At 43.7% G+C, this 16,147-nt stretch overlaps 1 protein-coding gene across 1 annotated transcript in view; it reads right to left on the minus strand.

Moving 5' to 3' along the window:
* Nucleotides 1–16,147, minus strand: part of STK3 (serine/threonine kinase 3) — a 385,808-nt gene that overhangs the window by 192,678 nt on the left and 176,983 nt on the right. Inside the window, exon 8 of the mRNA XM_073632031.1 lies at nt 4,952–5,077. Coding sequence (XP_073488132.1) covers nt 4,952–5,077 — 126 coding nt within the window. The remainder of the gene's footprint in view (nt 1–4,951; nt 5,078–16,147) is intronic.

Genomic DNA, 16,147 nt, shown 5'->3' on the forward strand with positions numbered 1-16,147 from the left:
TTTTTTTCCCTAATTTATTTTACTTTATTTTTACACTGTCCCTTTAAAAAAAAAAAAAAAAAATTTGGATCACTTATTCCTATTACTAATAGAAAAAAGCATGACAAACGCTTTTTCAATTGAAAAAAAAAAAAACTTTTTTTTTTTATTGCATTTAAGTATAAATGTGAGATCTGAGGTCTCTTTGACCCCAGATCTCACATTTACACTTAAATGCAATAAAAATAAATAAAAGTATTTTCTTTTTTCAATTGAAAAAGAATGTCCCTTTAAGGCTGTTGGGCGGAAGGGACGTTTGACGTCACTTCCGTCATCCAACGGCATTGAGTCGAGTGGGGCCATCATTCCCTCACTCGACTTAGTGCCTCTGAGGGGAAAGGATTGGATCGTCTCTGCCGCTACAGACGGCTCCGGTAAACGGTGGAGACAACCGAAACGTGGCGGGAGGGGGGTGGGCACCTCTCCTGCCGCCGATAAAAGTGATCTTGCACCGTGGAGACCACTTTTATCCAAAGCGAACTGCCGTTTCAGAAAATACCGGGGTTATGGCAGCTATCTTCAACGTCCAAGTACCGACATATGACAACGGCAGGCGGTCCGGAAGCGGTTAAACAGCTATGAAGAGAAAGCTAGGTAAGCTGGTTTAGAATTAATGGAAAGCAGTTTTATTTTTGCAAAAAAAGTACATTACTGCTATATTGGTACATAGGGGAGCAGGAATTTAGAAAAAAAAAAAAGTGAACAAAAAGGGGAACTTAGCCTTTAAGTAGACACCACTACTCCAGTCATCTCCACTTGCTTCTGGGTCCTGCACCAAGTGGCTGCCCTGCTGCATTGTGAACACAAGTCGGCTGCTTGACACAGGCGATATTCAAAGAGTGCTCTGCATTCTGAGTGAATGCAAGGCATTTTCTGATTGGATGAGGTGGCGAGGCAGGGTGGTGATGTCATGCTTACGACATCATCCAGAAAAAGCTGTGCATTCATTCAGAAAATAAGAGGATTTACCTGAATGGTGCCCATGCTGAGCGGATGACCTCCTGTGCTCACAAATGCAGCAGCTCAGTGCAGGACCCAGAGGCAAGTGGAGAATAATGGTGCCTATTTCAGTGATTTTAGTGATTTCCAGCTTCCAGAAGCATAGGTATGATATATGCATAGTTACATCGCTTAAAGCTGGACCAATGTAACTGTATAAAGTATCCATACCTGGATTTCCTCTTTAAATGTTCATGAAAAATTGGGAGGAATTTGGTCAATGTGAAGTATGTGAACTTGTGTCACCAGTCTGGGTGTCAGTTTGGGTGTATTTGAGGGAACTGCATACCCCCTTTGGTAGCTCATTTAGAACAGAACATGAAATTAATATCCGTGTGCAGGCTTAATTATAAACTATTTATATTTGCCTTTTTGACTCTCTAGCTTGAGTCAGAGGTCACCCGAGGTCTGACAGCTGCTGCCTGATACCACCAAGTCCCAGATTTCAAAGTACCTCTTTGTTAGAGATTTATATAATTGGGTGCAAAAGAAACCCACTGTAGGCCTAAGGAAAGTACAGACTACTTTGTGCCTTATGTATAAAAAAAACTATTCCATTCTTAATCATATCACTATGATCTTATCTGAGCTCATATTTAATCTTCACCCTTTGCTTGCTGTGTGTGTGTATAATCTTTACTCAAATACAAAGTTATGCCAAAAAAAAAAACTTTAGCACTTACTGTCATTTATTCCTCACCAATTTGTGTCATTAATGTGCTATAGCAGTGAAATGACAAAGGTTGACATATTTGCACTGTAACCAACTGCCTGTATGAATAGCAGCAGGCTTTGTACGTGTATAAAGTCACATCACTACATGAATGGGAATTCTGACTTACACAATGTTGTTTCAAAGAGCACAAACAAGTGATGTTACTTTGTCATACAGCAGTTAGATAACCAAAGTCATGAAAGGAATACTATAAAAATTTAGAGTCAATCTTGTTTTTAAATTTGTTTAAAAGGAGAAGTAGAAGTTTTTTTGGCCATACTTACCCTATGGATCACAGGATTGAACTTAGTTCCGCACTCCTGTGAACCGCAATCAGCCAACAGTGGGGTTACGTCTGCTGATGTCCCAGAGGCGGTCCAGACTCTGGAAAGATCTCGCTGAGAGCCTGAGCCAGCCACTCCCACCCACTCCACAGCCTGGAGCTCCAGTGAGCAGTGGCGTCACTAGGGTTGGTGTCACCTGGTGCGGTAATACATGGTGTCACCCCCACCCCCCCACCACTAAGCAGGCTAGTGGGTCGGTGTGGTTTCCCCCCCTTAATCTACCACAATAGATGGAGCTGGGATGTGATTGGGGTGATGGATGGAGCCGGAATTGGATCGGGGGGGATGGATGGCACGGGGATGGGATCAGGGGGGTGGATGACGTGGGTATGGGATCAGACGGGGATGTATGGAGCCAGGATGGGATTGAGGAGATGGATGGAGCCGGGATGGGATCAGGATCAGGGGAATGGCTGGAGCGGGTATGGGATCGGGGGCTGGGTGGAGCTGGGAAGGGATGGAGGGAATGAATGGAGCCAGGATGTGATCGGGGGAATGGATAGAGCGGGGATGGGATCGCGGGAATAGATGGAGCCGGGATGGGATTGGGGATGGGATCGGGGGGATGGATGGAGCAGGTATGGGATCAGGGGGATGGATGAAGCCGGAATGGGAACGGGGGGACGGATAGAGGGGTGATGGATGAAGCCAGAATGGGATTGGGGGATGGATGGAGCCGGGATGGGATCAGAGGGGATGGATGAGTGGGTATGGGATCAGGGGGGGTCGATGAGCGGGTATGGGATCAGGGGGGGGTGGATGAGCGGGTATAAGATCAGGGGGGGGTGGATGAGCGGGTATGGGATCAGGGGGGATGGATGAGCAGGTATGGGATCGGTAGGTGGGTGGAGCTGGATGGGATTGGGGGGTGGATGGAGCCAGAATGGGATTTGGGGGTGGATGGATCCGAGATAGGATCTTTGATTTGGGGGGGGTGAAAGGATATGTGCTAGGGGGTGCTTTGGGAGGGGAGAGGAATTGCGCTGGGGGGAGGGGGGTCAAACTTCAAATCTGCCCTCTCCTACTTCTAGTACAAGTCCTCTCCAACCCAAAACAAAGAGCACCCCCTAGCACCTATTCTCTAACCCCTCTAAAATCACTCCTGGCAGCATAATTGTTACCTGCCAATGTCCCCAACCACTATGTCCCCCTCCTCTGCAACACTTCTGTTGCATACCTCAGGGCAGGTGCTGGATGGTGTGCATCCACATCCTCGGGTCTTCCTGGCTGCCTGTGTACACCACGTCAGAGTCAACTCAGCCAAGGAGGAAGCTGCAGTGAGTGCAGCCGCGGCCGTGCCATATGGAGGTGTGTGTGGGGACGGTCGGATCCTGGGCAGCCAGTCTATCTCTGCCTCACTCCCTCCTCCCCCACTCTCCCCGCAGATCGCATAGAGCAGAGGAGAGGAGGAGATCCCAGGAGGGAAGGAGGGAGCCGAGGCGGCAGCGCCCCTCTCAATGCGGCGCCGGTGCCAGTCTGAGCTGGGTGTCACCCTCTGAAGGGTGTCACCCGGGTGCGGGCCGCACCCCCCGCACCCCCATAGCAACGCCACTGCCAGTGAGCACTGGAGGGGGAAAGCAGAAAGCTAGAGACTGAGTCACCACTCTGTAACCACTATAGACTGAGAACTGAGCGATCAGCAGTATATGATCACTCAGTTCTTGATGTAGAAGCAATGGGGACAGATGCAACATCAGAGCAATGTTACAGCCAGCTAGGAGACGATGATAGTTTTTTATTTTCATTTCCCCTGCATCCCTTTTAAAGTTAATGCTTTTAGATACCATACACACAAACTAGTATTTTATAAACATTTAAAGTGTTACTAAACCCACAACAGTAAAATCAGTCTGTATATGCAGTAAAGCATGCTTGTTATACCCACTATGGAACCTAGGGGGTTAATCCTCTGCATTGTGTAAAAAGGCTGTTTGATCCTGTCTTCTCCAGTTCTCCCCTTCTTCCACAGTCCCCGATCCATCTGCTGATAGTACAGAGCCAGTTTGGGGTGTATTACTAGGGAGTTTTTTTTCTTCGGAAAGTGCATGTGATCAGCACAGGGCCAATCCGCACTGTCCAGACAGAGTCAAGGGTCCTGCAGCCTCATAGGACAATCAGGGGAGAATGAAATCCCCCTCTTACAAGCTTACCGCTAATCCAGTGAACTCCCTTTGCTTCCGGGTCTATGGTGTAGTGGTGTCTACTCCAGTGATTTCCTGCTTCCATGGGCATCGGGCAGGTATGGTATATACATAGCTACCCTGGTCCAAGCTGGGCCTAGGTAACTGTAAAAATATAACATACCTGGAATTCTTTTTGTATACAGGGAGCACCCATGGTATGGGATTTGCAGTGCACTATGCTAGAGATACAAGAACAGAATAATTATCTTGCTCCTGAGAGATTCAAAGGACAAGTTCAGTTTTAATAAACATATTCCTTAATAAATAGCACAGAGTGCCAATGCGGGCCAGCAATTTGCTGTTTGTGGCCCTGCCCAGCGCAGAGGTCATCCATATCAGAAAATATTTATTTCTCACCAAGTACCAGCCTGCCCTCTGACCTGAGTCTCAATTTTGGGCACATTGACCACTGAGAAACAGAAGGAAGTGTGATTTACATACATGGCAGAAAACCAAAAAGATCTAATATTTCCTGGTTCAGCCTTAAAACTTTTAGGATGCAGTGTGTGTTTATATGTAAAGTAAGTAAGTATGCCTGTATTAGACAGAGGATGCTTAAACGAATTTAAAATCCCTAGGATTTTTCCTAGAAAGGGTGTATGTATAGCTTGCATCCCACAGATATCACTGTTATCTACAACATCAGTTTGAAATAGGAAACAGACACATACTGAATTTTCATCTTCCTCTTCCAGCTCCCTCTGTTGCTCCTCATGCCTTTTTGCTTTGATTTCCATAGCTTCTGTGATGAGGTCTCTGAGAATTGACACAGGTTTCGCATTTTTGATGAACGTGTGCTGGAGATTAAAGAGAAAAAAGAATCCTTGAAGCCACAAGTAAGGAAATCACAACAAGCTAAGTGAGGTGAAATGGTTTTGTAAAGGTTCACATAGATATTAGGTGATCATTGTCCAACACCAGTAAAACCAAAAAGGTGAAGTGATGATTGGAATGTTCCACTGATCTCAGGAGGCATCTCTGAGAAGGAAAGGTTTGTTGGCCAGGTTGGAAGTTTTTTTTTTAAAGAAACCCTTGAGGAAAAGCTGTCTAGAGGATTAAATGATGAGGGGTTATACACTTATATTGGATACAGCAGAAAAAAGCTCAACATTTTGAATATTTTATGAATCCCAAAGGGAAATTACTAAAACTTCTATTCTTCATAGCTGGGCATATATTTTCTCAGTGGGAGCAGCTGTAATACCCAGCCGACTATAGGGTGCAAATGTGAGAACCAGCTTAGAAAATTTCTAAAAAAAAAAAAAAAAAAAAAAAAAAAAAGCAAGCATCTATGATGGCCAGAGTAAATGGTCGCTGTCAATTCCTCCACCAAGGAGGTCATAAATGGTCAAACTACTGTACACAATGCTTCCATAGGAGCATAGTTAGCTATCAATCAAGCCGTTTCTTGCTAACAAAGTAAACATTTCTTTTGTCAGTGAAGGACAAAACAAAAAGGTTCACTAATCTTCCTACAGCATATACTCAACTTTCTTCATTCCCTTCCTACTACATTCAAACACCACGACCATGAAAAGCCCTGAAAAGCACAGAAAAAGCCCTGTGTACATCTCAAATCAGATGGTTTGAACTCATACTGAGCTATGGACTCTTTGGCTGAACTCATGTGACAGCATCATTCTATATTAAAGTGGTTGTAAAGTTACATCTATTATATTATTTTATTTTCTGTTTTAGGAACATATTATATACAGTGTGTGGTGTTTTTTTTTTTTTCCGAATTATGATGCTAAATACCTTCTTTGCCCAGCTCTGCTGTGTGGACACGTGTCCTCCCTCTGCTCTACTTCTCTATCTAAAAGAGTACAGTAGGAGGGGCTGAGACTCCCCTCTAACGTATGCAGGCTAGCAGAGGGGGAACATGTGACCACGTAAACTGACAACACTATCATGGGTCAGCAGCCATGAGAAGTGTGGTCAGATGACAGAGGGGAAGACAGGAACAGGCAGGATCAGCCAGGTATTGCACAACATGGAAAGGGACGAATGACACTACAAAAGCACTATGCTATATAATATATATATATATATAATATATATATATATATACACACACACACACACACACATACATACACACACATTAAAGGGGCAGGAGCATTTTTTTTAAGTAGCCTGTAAAAGAACACTTATTATAGTCACCCTCCTTCGCAGTCTCATATCTTCTCTCAGTCCAGTACCAGCACTGCATCCTCCATCAGCATTTAACACTTCCTAGAATGTTGGATAAATGTGCCCCCCGCCATGCACCATGGTTCCATTCTCTTAACCACCGCGGCTGTGTCCTGACGTGAAGCAGGGGTTGGAAGATGGAACAGCCTGAAGAGGAAACGTAAGGCATCTGACACTCTCAGAAGTGTCAAAATGCTTAAACCGAAAGAAGTTGCAGTACTTGAACAGAGGGATGGCATGTGACATGGGCCACTGGAGAGGCGAGCATAAATACCCTTCTATTGATGGATACTTTTTGAATTTTTTTTGCTTGCTTTAGGTCTTACAAAAACCTTACATAACACACATACCTAATAATTCTTTATACACCACATCAAATAAACTGGTTAAGGAAAGAGCACATTTTTGCTTAGTAGATCAAATGGTAATTTCATAGCAATGGCAACGTATTTCAGTACACATGACAAATGTAAGTCACTTATGGCTTTTTTTACAAGCTAATGCTATTATATTATTTTACATTACAGTTTAGAAGCTGCATTTAGGTAGCTCTCGCTGCTGCTTCAATCATGATGTGTTTCAAGACTGTAAGAACAGTGAATCTGTAACCTGAACCATGCAACAGGAAAAATAAAAAGGAAAAAAAAAACGATAATATCTTCTGTAAACAAGGAAAGAGCTTAATTTAAGTCATTCCCAAAATATCTTTAAACCCAATTACAATGCAATTAGCTGGGTTTAAATGCCATGTGGACATGCACATGTGTAACTCTACACTGTATACTTACACCAAGGAGAAATGTACATTAAATGTAAACCCTAGAGCTCCCAGTTGTATTAAAGTTTGACCACTTCAAAAGGACCCCGTAGTTTGCCAAAGGCTGGTGCACTTTATACGTTCATAAACTCAATGTCTGTTTAGTGCTCGGAAAGGTTAGGCTGCTTACCTATTAATCCTGTAATAAAAAAATATGTGTTTCATTGAGTAAATTACACACTCAATAAAACAATCGTGAGAGTTGTGAATAATAGGCATGATTGCTTATTTCTCATTAGACTTTAATCATTAGATCAAGCAGATTCTGCCCTGTGTTCAGGTAAACCAACATTCAGGAGTGTATTGTCAGCCTAATTCATGCCAAAAAAATAGATATAAAAGTAAGCAACACAATGTTTTAGAATGTATCTTTAAATGCTTTCATTTAAACAGGACCCACAGCTTTGTACATATAACACCTTGAAGTATATATCTAAAGGACTATTGGAGCGGAGGGTATCGTAATGTGCAATTTCCATTTATCTACATGGTGTGCTTTGAAGAACAATCTGCTGTCAAATCTTGCTTCCCAGAGGTAGCATTACTATTACCAGCAGCTTACTCTCCTACTCTGCATATGAATTGCAGCAGTCAGGCCCATACACTTCTATGGGATTAACTATGCCAATTCGAACAGTGTCTATGGACCAGGAGCTGTGGGTTATGGTAGCACTACCGATGGCATGCAGGCTATGACAGTTATTACAAGAAGAATACCATGGCTGTGCACCGTAAGGCAGGTGTTGTGCAGTTACCTTGCAATGTACGTGTGCATTAAAGTGTTTGTTACCCCAACACTTGATATTCCTGATATGTGCCTGCTGTACCATGTACAGTGGATATAAAAAGTCTACACACCCCTGTTAAAATGTCAGGTTTCTGTGACGTAAAAAAATTTGACAAAAATAAACGATTTCAAAACTTTTTCCACCTTTAATGTGACCTATAAACTGTACAACTCAGTTGAGCAACAAACTGAAATCTTTTAGGTGGATGGAAGCAAAAATAAAAAAATTGTTGAAGTATCTTTTGATTTTATTACAGCAGTCTTTTTGGGTATGAGCACAGCTTGACTTGGCTATATTTGCCCACTCTTCTTTGCAAAAACACTCCAAATCTGTCAGATTGGGTGGGCATCTCCTGTGCACAGCCCTCTTCCGATCACCCCACAGATTTTCAGTCAGATTCAGGTCTGGGCTCTGGCTGGGCCATTCCAAAATTTTAATCTTCTTCAGGTGAAGCCATTCCTTTGTTGATTTGGATGTAGGCTTTGGGTCATTGTCATGCTGAAAGATGAAGTTCCTCTTCATGTTCACCTTTCTAGCAGAAGCCTGAAGGTTTTGTGCCAATATTGACTGGTATTTGGAACTGTTCATAATTCCCTCTACCTTGACTAAGGCCCCTGTTCCAGCTGAAGAAAAATCGCCCCAAAGCATGATGCTGCCACCACCATGCTTCACTGTGGGTATGGTGTTCTTTTAGTAAAGTGTAGTGTTGTTTTTGCGCATGCACATCATTTGGTTAAGGGGGCAGGGCCTATGGGCATGTCAGCAGAGAGCTGCCCCGGCTGAACCCGGAGAGGCCAGCAGCTTCCGATGATGTCACCGAAGAAGATGGCAGCATGGGGGGGGGTGGGGGTCTAAGTACGGGCAGAGTTAGCAGAGTGCAGGAAAATCAATGGATTATGAGAGGGCTTACCAGGGCCCTCACAGTTCAATGAGAACTACAAGCCATCAGCCCCAATGGTAACTGTAAATAAATTATGCTGTCTCAGGGACGGGACGTAAGAGCTGCAGATGCTGGAGCATTTAACATTAAAAGTGTAACACATGCACTCTTCGCCATGTTTTATCCCTTTAAAAATCCTGCATATACAGAAAAATACCTGTTGAACTGCCAGAAAACGAATGTGCTCCTGACTTCCTGTTTGAGCCGACATCACGGTGACATCTGTTGTCAGCTCTGTCCAGCTTTCCCTTCTGAACTACAGAACAATGCCCCCTCTTTTCATTTCCAAAATATAAAGGGGAGGTGTTCAGTTATTACATGGCTAAATTATATTTAGTGTTGTAGATCTGGCACAATGGGTTAAATCCCACCGAAAAAAAAGTCTTCTTTATTAGGATTACATATTTTCATTATAATAGGACATTGCTGATGTTCACTCAAGACATTAGTTTTTCACCTAACCATATTACCTTTCACTTGATATGACGTGTGCATGTGCCTAACCATAGTAGGAACATTCGATTTTCTGGTTAGTGGCAGGGACTGATGTAAAAGGAGAACTAAACACTTTCTAAGCCATTTTGCAGTTATCCTCCCCCCATCCACACTATTTGAACACTTAGGGCTCCTTCACACAGGTGGCAAAAAACAGGCTGTTGAGCCACAATTCTATCACCCTCCGATGGTCCACCTAAATTCCACCATTACAGCCTGACAGGGCTAAACACATGCAGTGGCAATTTGAACTTAGCTAGCAAAGTTTGAAAGGCAGCATTGCCTGTCAAATGCCTCCATTCAAGTCAATGGCAGCTCTAAGCAACCATGAGCCAAAAGCTTGCCTTACAGTTACAGTGCGGTATTTTAATACAAAATCCCACTTGACATTCAGGATTATCACCACCTGGAAGGCGTTAAAATACTGCCCATGGCTGGTAGGCAGTGCCGCCCATGTGAAACCGCCTTGAATGCTACCAAACCTCCAAAAAGCTTGGAACTCACATAGCAGAGGGCACATGGCTGGTGACAAGAGTCGGAGATCCGTGTTCAAGCTGACACATGTGTTGGATCTGCCTAAAGTCAATTACAGCTTATAACACACATTAAAAAGGGCCAGGATAACCCAAAATATTGTGCTATATCTTGAAGCTATAATGCTAAAATAGCAATAAATAGGCAAATCCTGGTATTATCAAACTCTTCATCACTCAACTATCATTTTACATTGTCAAGTTGGTGGTTCTGGTGAGATCCTAGTAAGCAATTCCTGGAGTTGTGAAACAATCCACAGAGTATTTCTACTTTCCTGCCAAGAGTCACCCTTTAGCAGTGCCCATGGGACCCCACCTTCGCAGCTGGTTAGGTTACCCCATGTTATATGAGGGGTAGAAAAGAGAGGGGGGCTGTAAAATAGCTTAGATCAACTGAGTGTTTAAATCCACATTAATGTTCGATTCACTACTGCAGAGTTTGCTAGCATTACAAAAAGCTAAAAAGGTTATATGAATTCACTTCAGTATAAACACACAGTGGGGAATTCATAGAGAAGTCCACACAACAAATTTAGGGAGCAGGTATATGAATTTGTAGCATAAAGTGGGGTGGCACCAAGGCTAGATTGTCCATAAGGCAGACACTCGGTTCCTCAGTGCATGTTTCATTTAGCTAACTGTTGGTTCTGCAGCGGACAGCATCCTAGCAACCAATGGATTCATCCCCAGCCCCATTCAGCTGCAGTCCAGCAGATTCCCTGGCTGACAGCTAGAAAGTAAACAAAGGGGAGGGGACGCTGGCTGATGTCATTACCCAAATATTGTCATTACCATATATGGACAATGATGTCAGCCAGCATCCTTGCCATATTGTTTACTTTAGCTGTCAGCCAGGGAATCTCCTGGCTGGCAGCTGAATGGGACCAGCAATGCATTGCTGAATGTGTCACCCAGGAAACCTGGTTGTCACAATAAAGGTTTTTTTTTTTTTTTTTCCTTCAAGGTAAAGCTGGGTCAGCGCTGCAAGGGCTCCCTTCTTCACCCGTCTTGCTTCCGAGTTCGCCGGATCCAGCTCCGAGACTGGCCAGAGCCGCGATTTTGTCACTCTCGTGCACTCACGTGGGTGCCGCCGTTTATGGCACAGGGCTCTGAAAGAACGGCACAGGTGGCCGTTCCTTCAGAGCGCATGCGCCAGTGATGTCACTGGCTGCATGTAATGTAAATATCTGCTAAAGGCTGCAGGTTTAAATAAATGTAAATGCCTATTATCTGGTCCATTGCAGCTCCCCTGTGTAAGAGCTCTCAAAAACAGAGCTGTAATGTCACCTCCCAGGCTCCTATTGCTCCTCCATGGTCAGAGCTCCCTCCTCTCCTCTGCAGCAGCTGCTCTCTGACACAGTGCGGCCAGAGCTGCTGATCATGTGACCAGACCAAAATTAGAAGTGGCATTTACACTGATCTTTTTTAAACAGGCTATGCCGCATAGATAGGAGGAAAGGGGGGGGGGGGTTGGGGGGAGTAGGCACAGGCAAGAGGAAGGGGTGGAGTCGGCACAGGCAAGAGGAGGGGGGGAGTCGGCACAGGCAAGAGGAGGGGGGGAGTCGGCACAGGCAAGAGGAAGGGGCGTTCGCACAGGCAGGATGAAGGGAAGTCAACATTTTTAAGAATAACTGCAATGAACCCTTCCACTTTAATGAAATGTCACTATTGATATTTTAATAAAGGTAGTGTGATTTCCAGCGCACACCAGCGATCATGTGTGCCGATGTGAATGAGCCTTAACACTAGGCACTTTCATTTCACTGCTTCACAGACCTTCAGTTATCTATATGCATACAATGGAAGGCCAGAGAAGTTTAAGTAGATACTTTTCAAGGAAATAAAAATGTAAGCAATAAAGAAGTACTTTCACCCCTATTAAGGCTCAGTTGGTCAAAGGGGTGGAAAATACGCTGTGATAGAAATTCTTGCGGGCTATAAAAGCCATTTCTGACAGCCACCAGTAATTCTGCAGCTGAGAAAGAGTTAAACCTCAGTCTGCCTTCAAGTGACGGTGCACAGATCCCCCCTGGTATCCAGACTGTATTTCCACATAGGAAACAGAAAGTTTGCCATAATCTTAGATGTTGCCCTTCATATGTGAGTGCAGTGCATTCCTCGCACTCTATGTCACTGACCTAGAATAAGTCACTGAGAGGGCCGAGCTCCAGAATCTGTTAATCATTTGGGCAATCAGTGAACACCAGCACTTAGAGAGCTGATATTTATTTCATTTGGAATGCTTCCATGTTAAATCAGATAGCTGAGTAACTAGCTCATAAAAGTTATTCAATACCAAAATAAGAAGTGTTATCTTCAGAAAGATGAGGGCAGTGATATGCTGTCAATTTCAGTGTCATGAAAGAACAATTTTTTAGTTTGTATTAGAAATTGGGTCCCTTCAGTTACTGTTAAAATTTGGAGTTGTTAGCTGACTTCTCACTACCTATTACTGGTGGCTGATGTTTGCCAGCATCCTGCCAAAATCAATGACAGGCAGAAATACGTAGAGTATGCTGGATGCCGTTGCAAGTGGCACTCATACACACAGGGTCATATGCGCGGAGCATGGACTTGTTGGGTCATACATCCCTGTTTGCAAGTACCACTAGGAACAGCGTAAAACAATTGCATATTGCAACCTGTGATTGATTTTGAAAAGCTGCTGGCAGCAAGCTGTAGGTTGCACTTTTGTCTTCTGGGTACCCAAAAGTGCACAGATTTTTGCTGTTGGGGACAAACTACTCATTAGCATAGCGCATAAAAGCACTCATCTCTGTATCTATATGCACTGTAGGAAAGTTCATTTTTAAAGTCCAAAACACAGGCACAGAAAACTTTTTGAATTTTTCCTGAGAAGAGATCTTGGCAGACTGCCAACCTTCTAAAGTAAACATACAGAAACAGAATGAAAAAAAACTTTAGTTTTAGTTGTGATTTTACAATAAATAACTTGACATTAACCACTTCAGCCCCGAAAAGATTTTCCCCCTCAATGACCAGGCCATTTTTTGCGATACGGCACTGCACGCTTTAACTGACAATTGTGCATGTAATGCTGTACGCAAACAAAAAATATTTTCCCCACAAATAGAGCTTTCTTTAGGTGGCATTTGATCACCTCTGCGGTTTTTATTTTGTGAGCTATAAACAAAAAAAGCGACAATTTTGAAAAAAAAAAAACAAACTAGATTTTTTACTTTTTGCTATAATAAAAAAAATCGTAAAAATTTTTTTTTTAAAAAAACACAACATTTATCAGTTTAGGCCAATATGTATTCTACATATTTTTGGTAAAAAAAAAAAAAAAAAAAAAAAAAAAAAATCACAATAAGCGTATATTGATTGGTTTTCACAAAAGTTATAGTGTCAACAAGAGAGTTTATTTTTATTATTCTTTTACTAGTAATGGCGGTGATCTGCAATTTTTTGCATGACTGCGACATTATGGCGGACAGATCGGACACTTTTGAGGGACCAGCGACATTTATACAGTGATCAGAGTTAAAAATTGCCACTGATTACTGTATAAATGTCACTGGCAGGGAAGGTGTTAAAACTAAGTGGTGATCAAGGGGTTAGGTGTGTCTGAGGAAGGTGTTTCTAACTGTGGGGGCAGTGTACTGACTGGGAGTAGAGAGACATCACTATTTCTAATCTCTAGAAAACAGCAGATGTCTCGCCTCTCCCTGACAGAATGGGGTATCTGTCCGTTTACATTGACAGATCCCCCATTCTCTCTCTCTCTCAGGAGCGATCGCGGGTGAATGGTTATCATTGGAAATCCTAGAGTACGACTTGTCATGTGACTCTGATGTTTAAAGTCGCATGACAAGTCGCACAGGTGTGAAAGGGGCCTTAACTGCACTGTGTAAAGGTTTTGATCTCCATTTCTGGGTGCCCCGGTGCCGTTCCTGGCTCCTCCCCTTCGTTGGGTGCCTCCATGGAGACTCGCTTGACACAGACAGAGGGACTTGGCCCCGCATCACTGTATTTGATTGACAGCAGCGGATGCCAAAGGCTCCCACTGCTATCAACCTATCCAATGAGGCTAGATGGAACCACTGGGCTCATGCTCATTGCTGAATCATATAGGCTCAGGTAAGAAAAAGGGGGGCACTGGGGGCAACTGCAGCAAAGAAGGTTTTTCATCTTAATGCACAGAATGCATTAAGGTGAACAACCATGAGGCTTTACAATCCCTTGAGGCTGGGTTCACACTAAACACGGATGCGGCTGACAGCAGGGGTCCGGTGCGTCCCTGTTCTCCGTTTCAGGGACGAATCAAACCCAAATTTTTGCCTGAATTAGGACCTGAAACTGAGCCAAAGACGCACAGGACTCCTGTGCAAAGCGCTCCGCAGCTTCTCCGGAGAAGTGTGAATTGGCTCAATAGAGAGCCGGTCACAATCTCCTGTCATCCACATCAAAGTCGCACTAGTGTGAACCCTCACACATACCCAGTGAAGTGAACATCCTCAGATTATACCCGGGGATGAAACAAAACTCCCTATATAAAAGTTTGACATGTACAGTATCTCACAGAAGTGAGTACACCCCTCACATTTTGTAAATATTTTATTATATCTTTTCATGTGACAACACTGAAGAAATGACACTTTTCTACAATGTAAAGTAGTGAGTGTACATCTTGAATAACAGTGTCAATTTGCTGTCCCTTCAAAAATAACTCAACACACAGCCATTAATGTCTAAACCGCTGGCAACAAAAGTGAGAACACCCCTAAGTGAAAATGTCCAAATTGGGCCCAAAGTGTCAATATTTTGTGTGGCCACCATTATTTTCCAGCACTGGATTAACCCTCTTGGGCATGGAGTTCACCAGAGCTTCACAGGTTGCCACTGGAGTCCTCTTCCACTCCTCCATGACAACATAACTGGTGGATGTTAGAGACCTTGAGCTCCTCTACCTTCTGTTTGAGGATGCCCCACAGATGCTCAATAGGGTTTAGGTCTGGAAACATGCTTGGCAAGTACATCACCTTTACCCTCAGCTTATTTAGCAAGGCAGTGGTCATCTTGGAGGTGTGTTTAGGGTCGTTATGTTGGAATACTGCCCTGTGGCCCAGTCTCCAAAGGGAGGGGATCATGCTCTGCTTCAGTATGTCACAGTATATTTTGGCATTCATGGTTCCCTCAATGAACTGTAGCTCCCCAGTGCCGGCAGCACTAATGCAGCCCCAGACCATGACACTCCCACCACCATGCTTGACTGTAGGCAAGACACACTTGTCTTTGTACTCATCACCTGGTTGCTGCCACACACGCTTAACACCATCTAAACCTAATAACTTTATCTTGGTCTCATCAGATCACAGGACATGGTTCAAGTAATCCATGTCCTTAGTCTGCTTGTCTTCAAACTGTTTGCAGGCTTTCTTGTGCATCATCTTTAGAAGAGGCTTCCTTCAGGGACAACAGCCATGCAGACCAATTTGATGCAGTGTGCGGCGTATGGTCTGAGCACTGACATGCTGACCCCCTCACCCCTTCAACCTCTGCAGCAATCTTGGCAGCACTCATAAGTCGATTTCCCAAACACAACCTCTGAATATGACTCTGAACATGTGCACGCAACTTCTTTGGTCAAACATGGCGAGGCCTGTTCTGAGTGGAACCTGTCCTGTTAAACCGCTGTATCGTCTTGGCCACTGTGCTGCAGCTCAGTTTCAGGGTCTTGGCAATCTTCTTATAGCTTAGGCCATCTTTATGTAGAGCAACAATTCTTTTTTTCAGATCCTCAAAGAGTTCTTTGCCATGGGGTGCCATGTTGAACTTCCAGTGACCAGTATGAGAGAGTGAGAGCGATAACACCAAATTTAACACACCTGCTCCCCATCCACACCTGAGACCTTGTAACACCAACGAGTCATACGACACCGGGGAGGGAAAATGGCTAATTGGGCCAAATTGGACATTTTCACTTAGGGTGTACTCACTTTTGTTGCCAACAGTTTAGACATTAATGTGAGTTGAGTTATTTTAAGTTATTTTGAGGGGACAGCACATTTACACTGTTATACAAGCTGTACACTCACTACTTTACATTGTAGCAAAGTGTCATTTCGTCAGTGTTGTCA

This window comes from Aquarana catesbeiana, linkage group LG05 (genome assembly GCF_042186555.1).
Source record: "Aquarana catesbeiana isolate 2022-GZ linkage group LG05, ASM4218655v1, whole genome shotgun sequence".
NCBI lineage: Eukaryota > Metazoa > Chordata > Amphibia > Anura > Ranidae > Aquarana > Aquarana catesbeiana.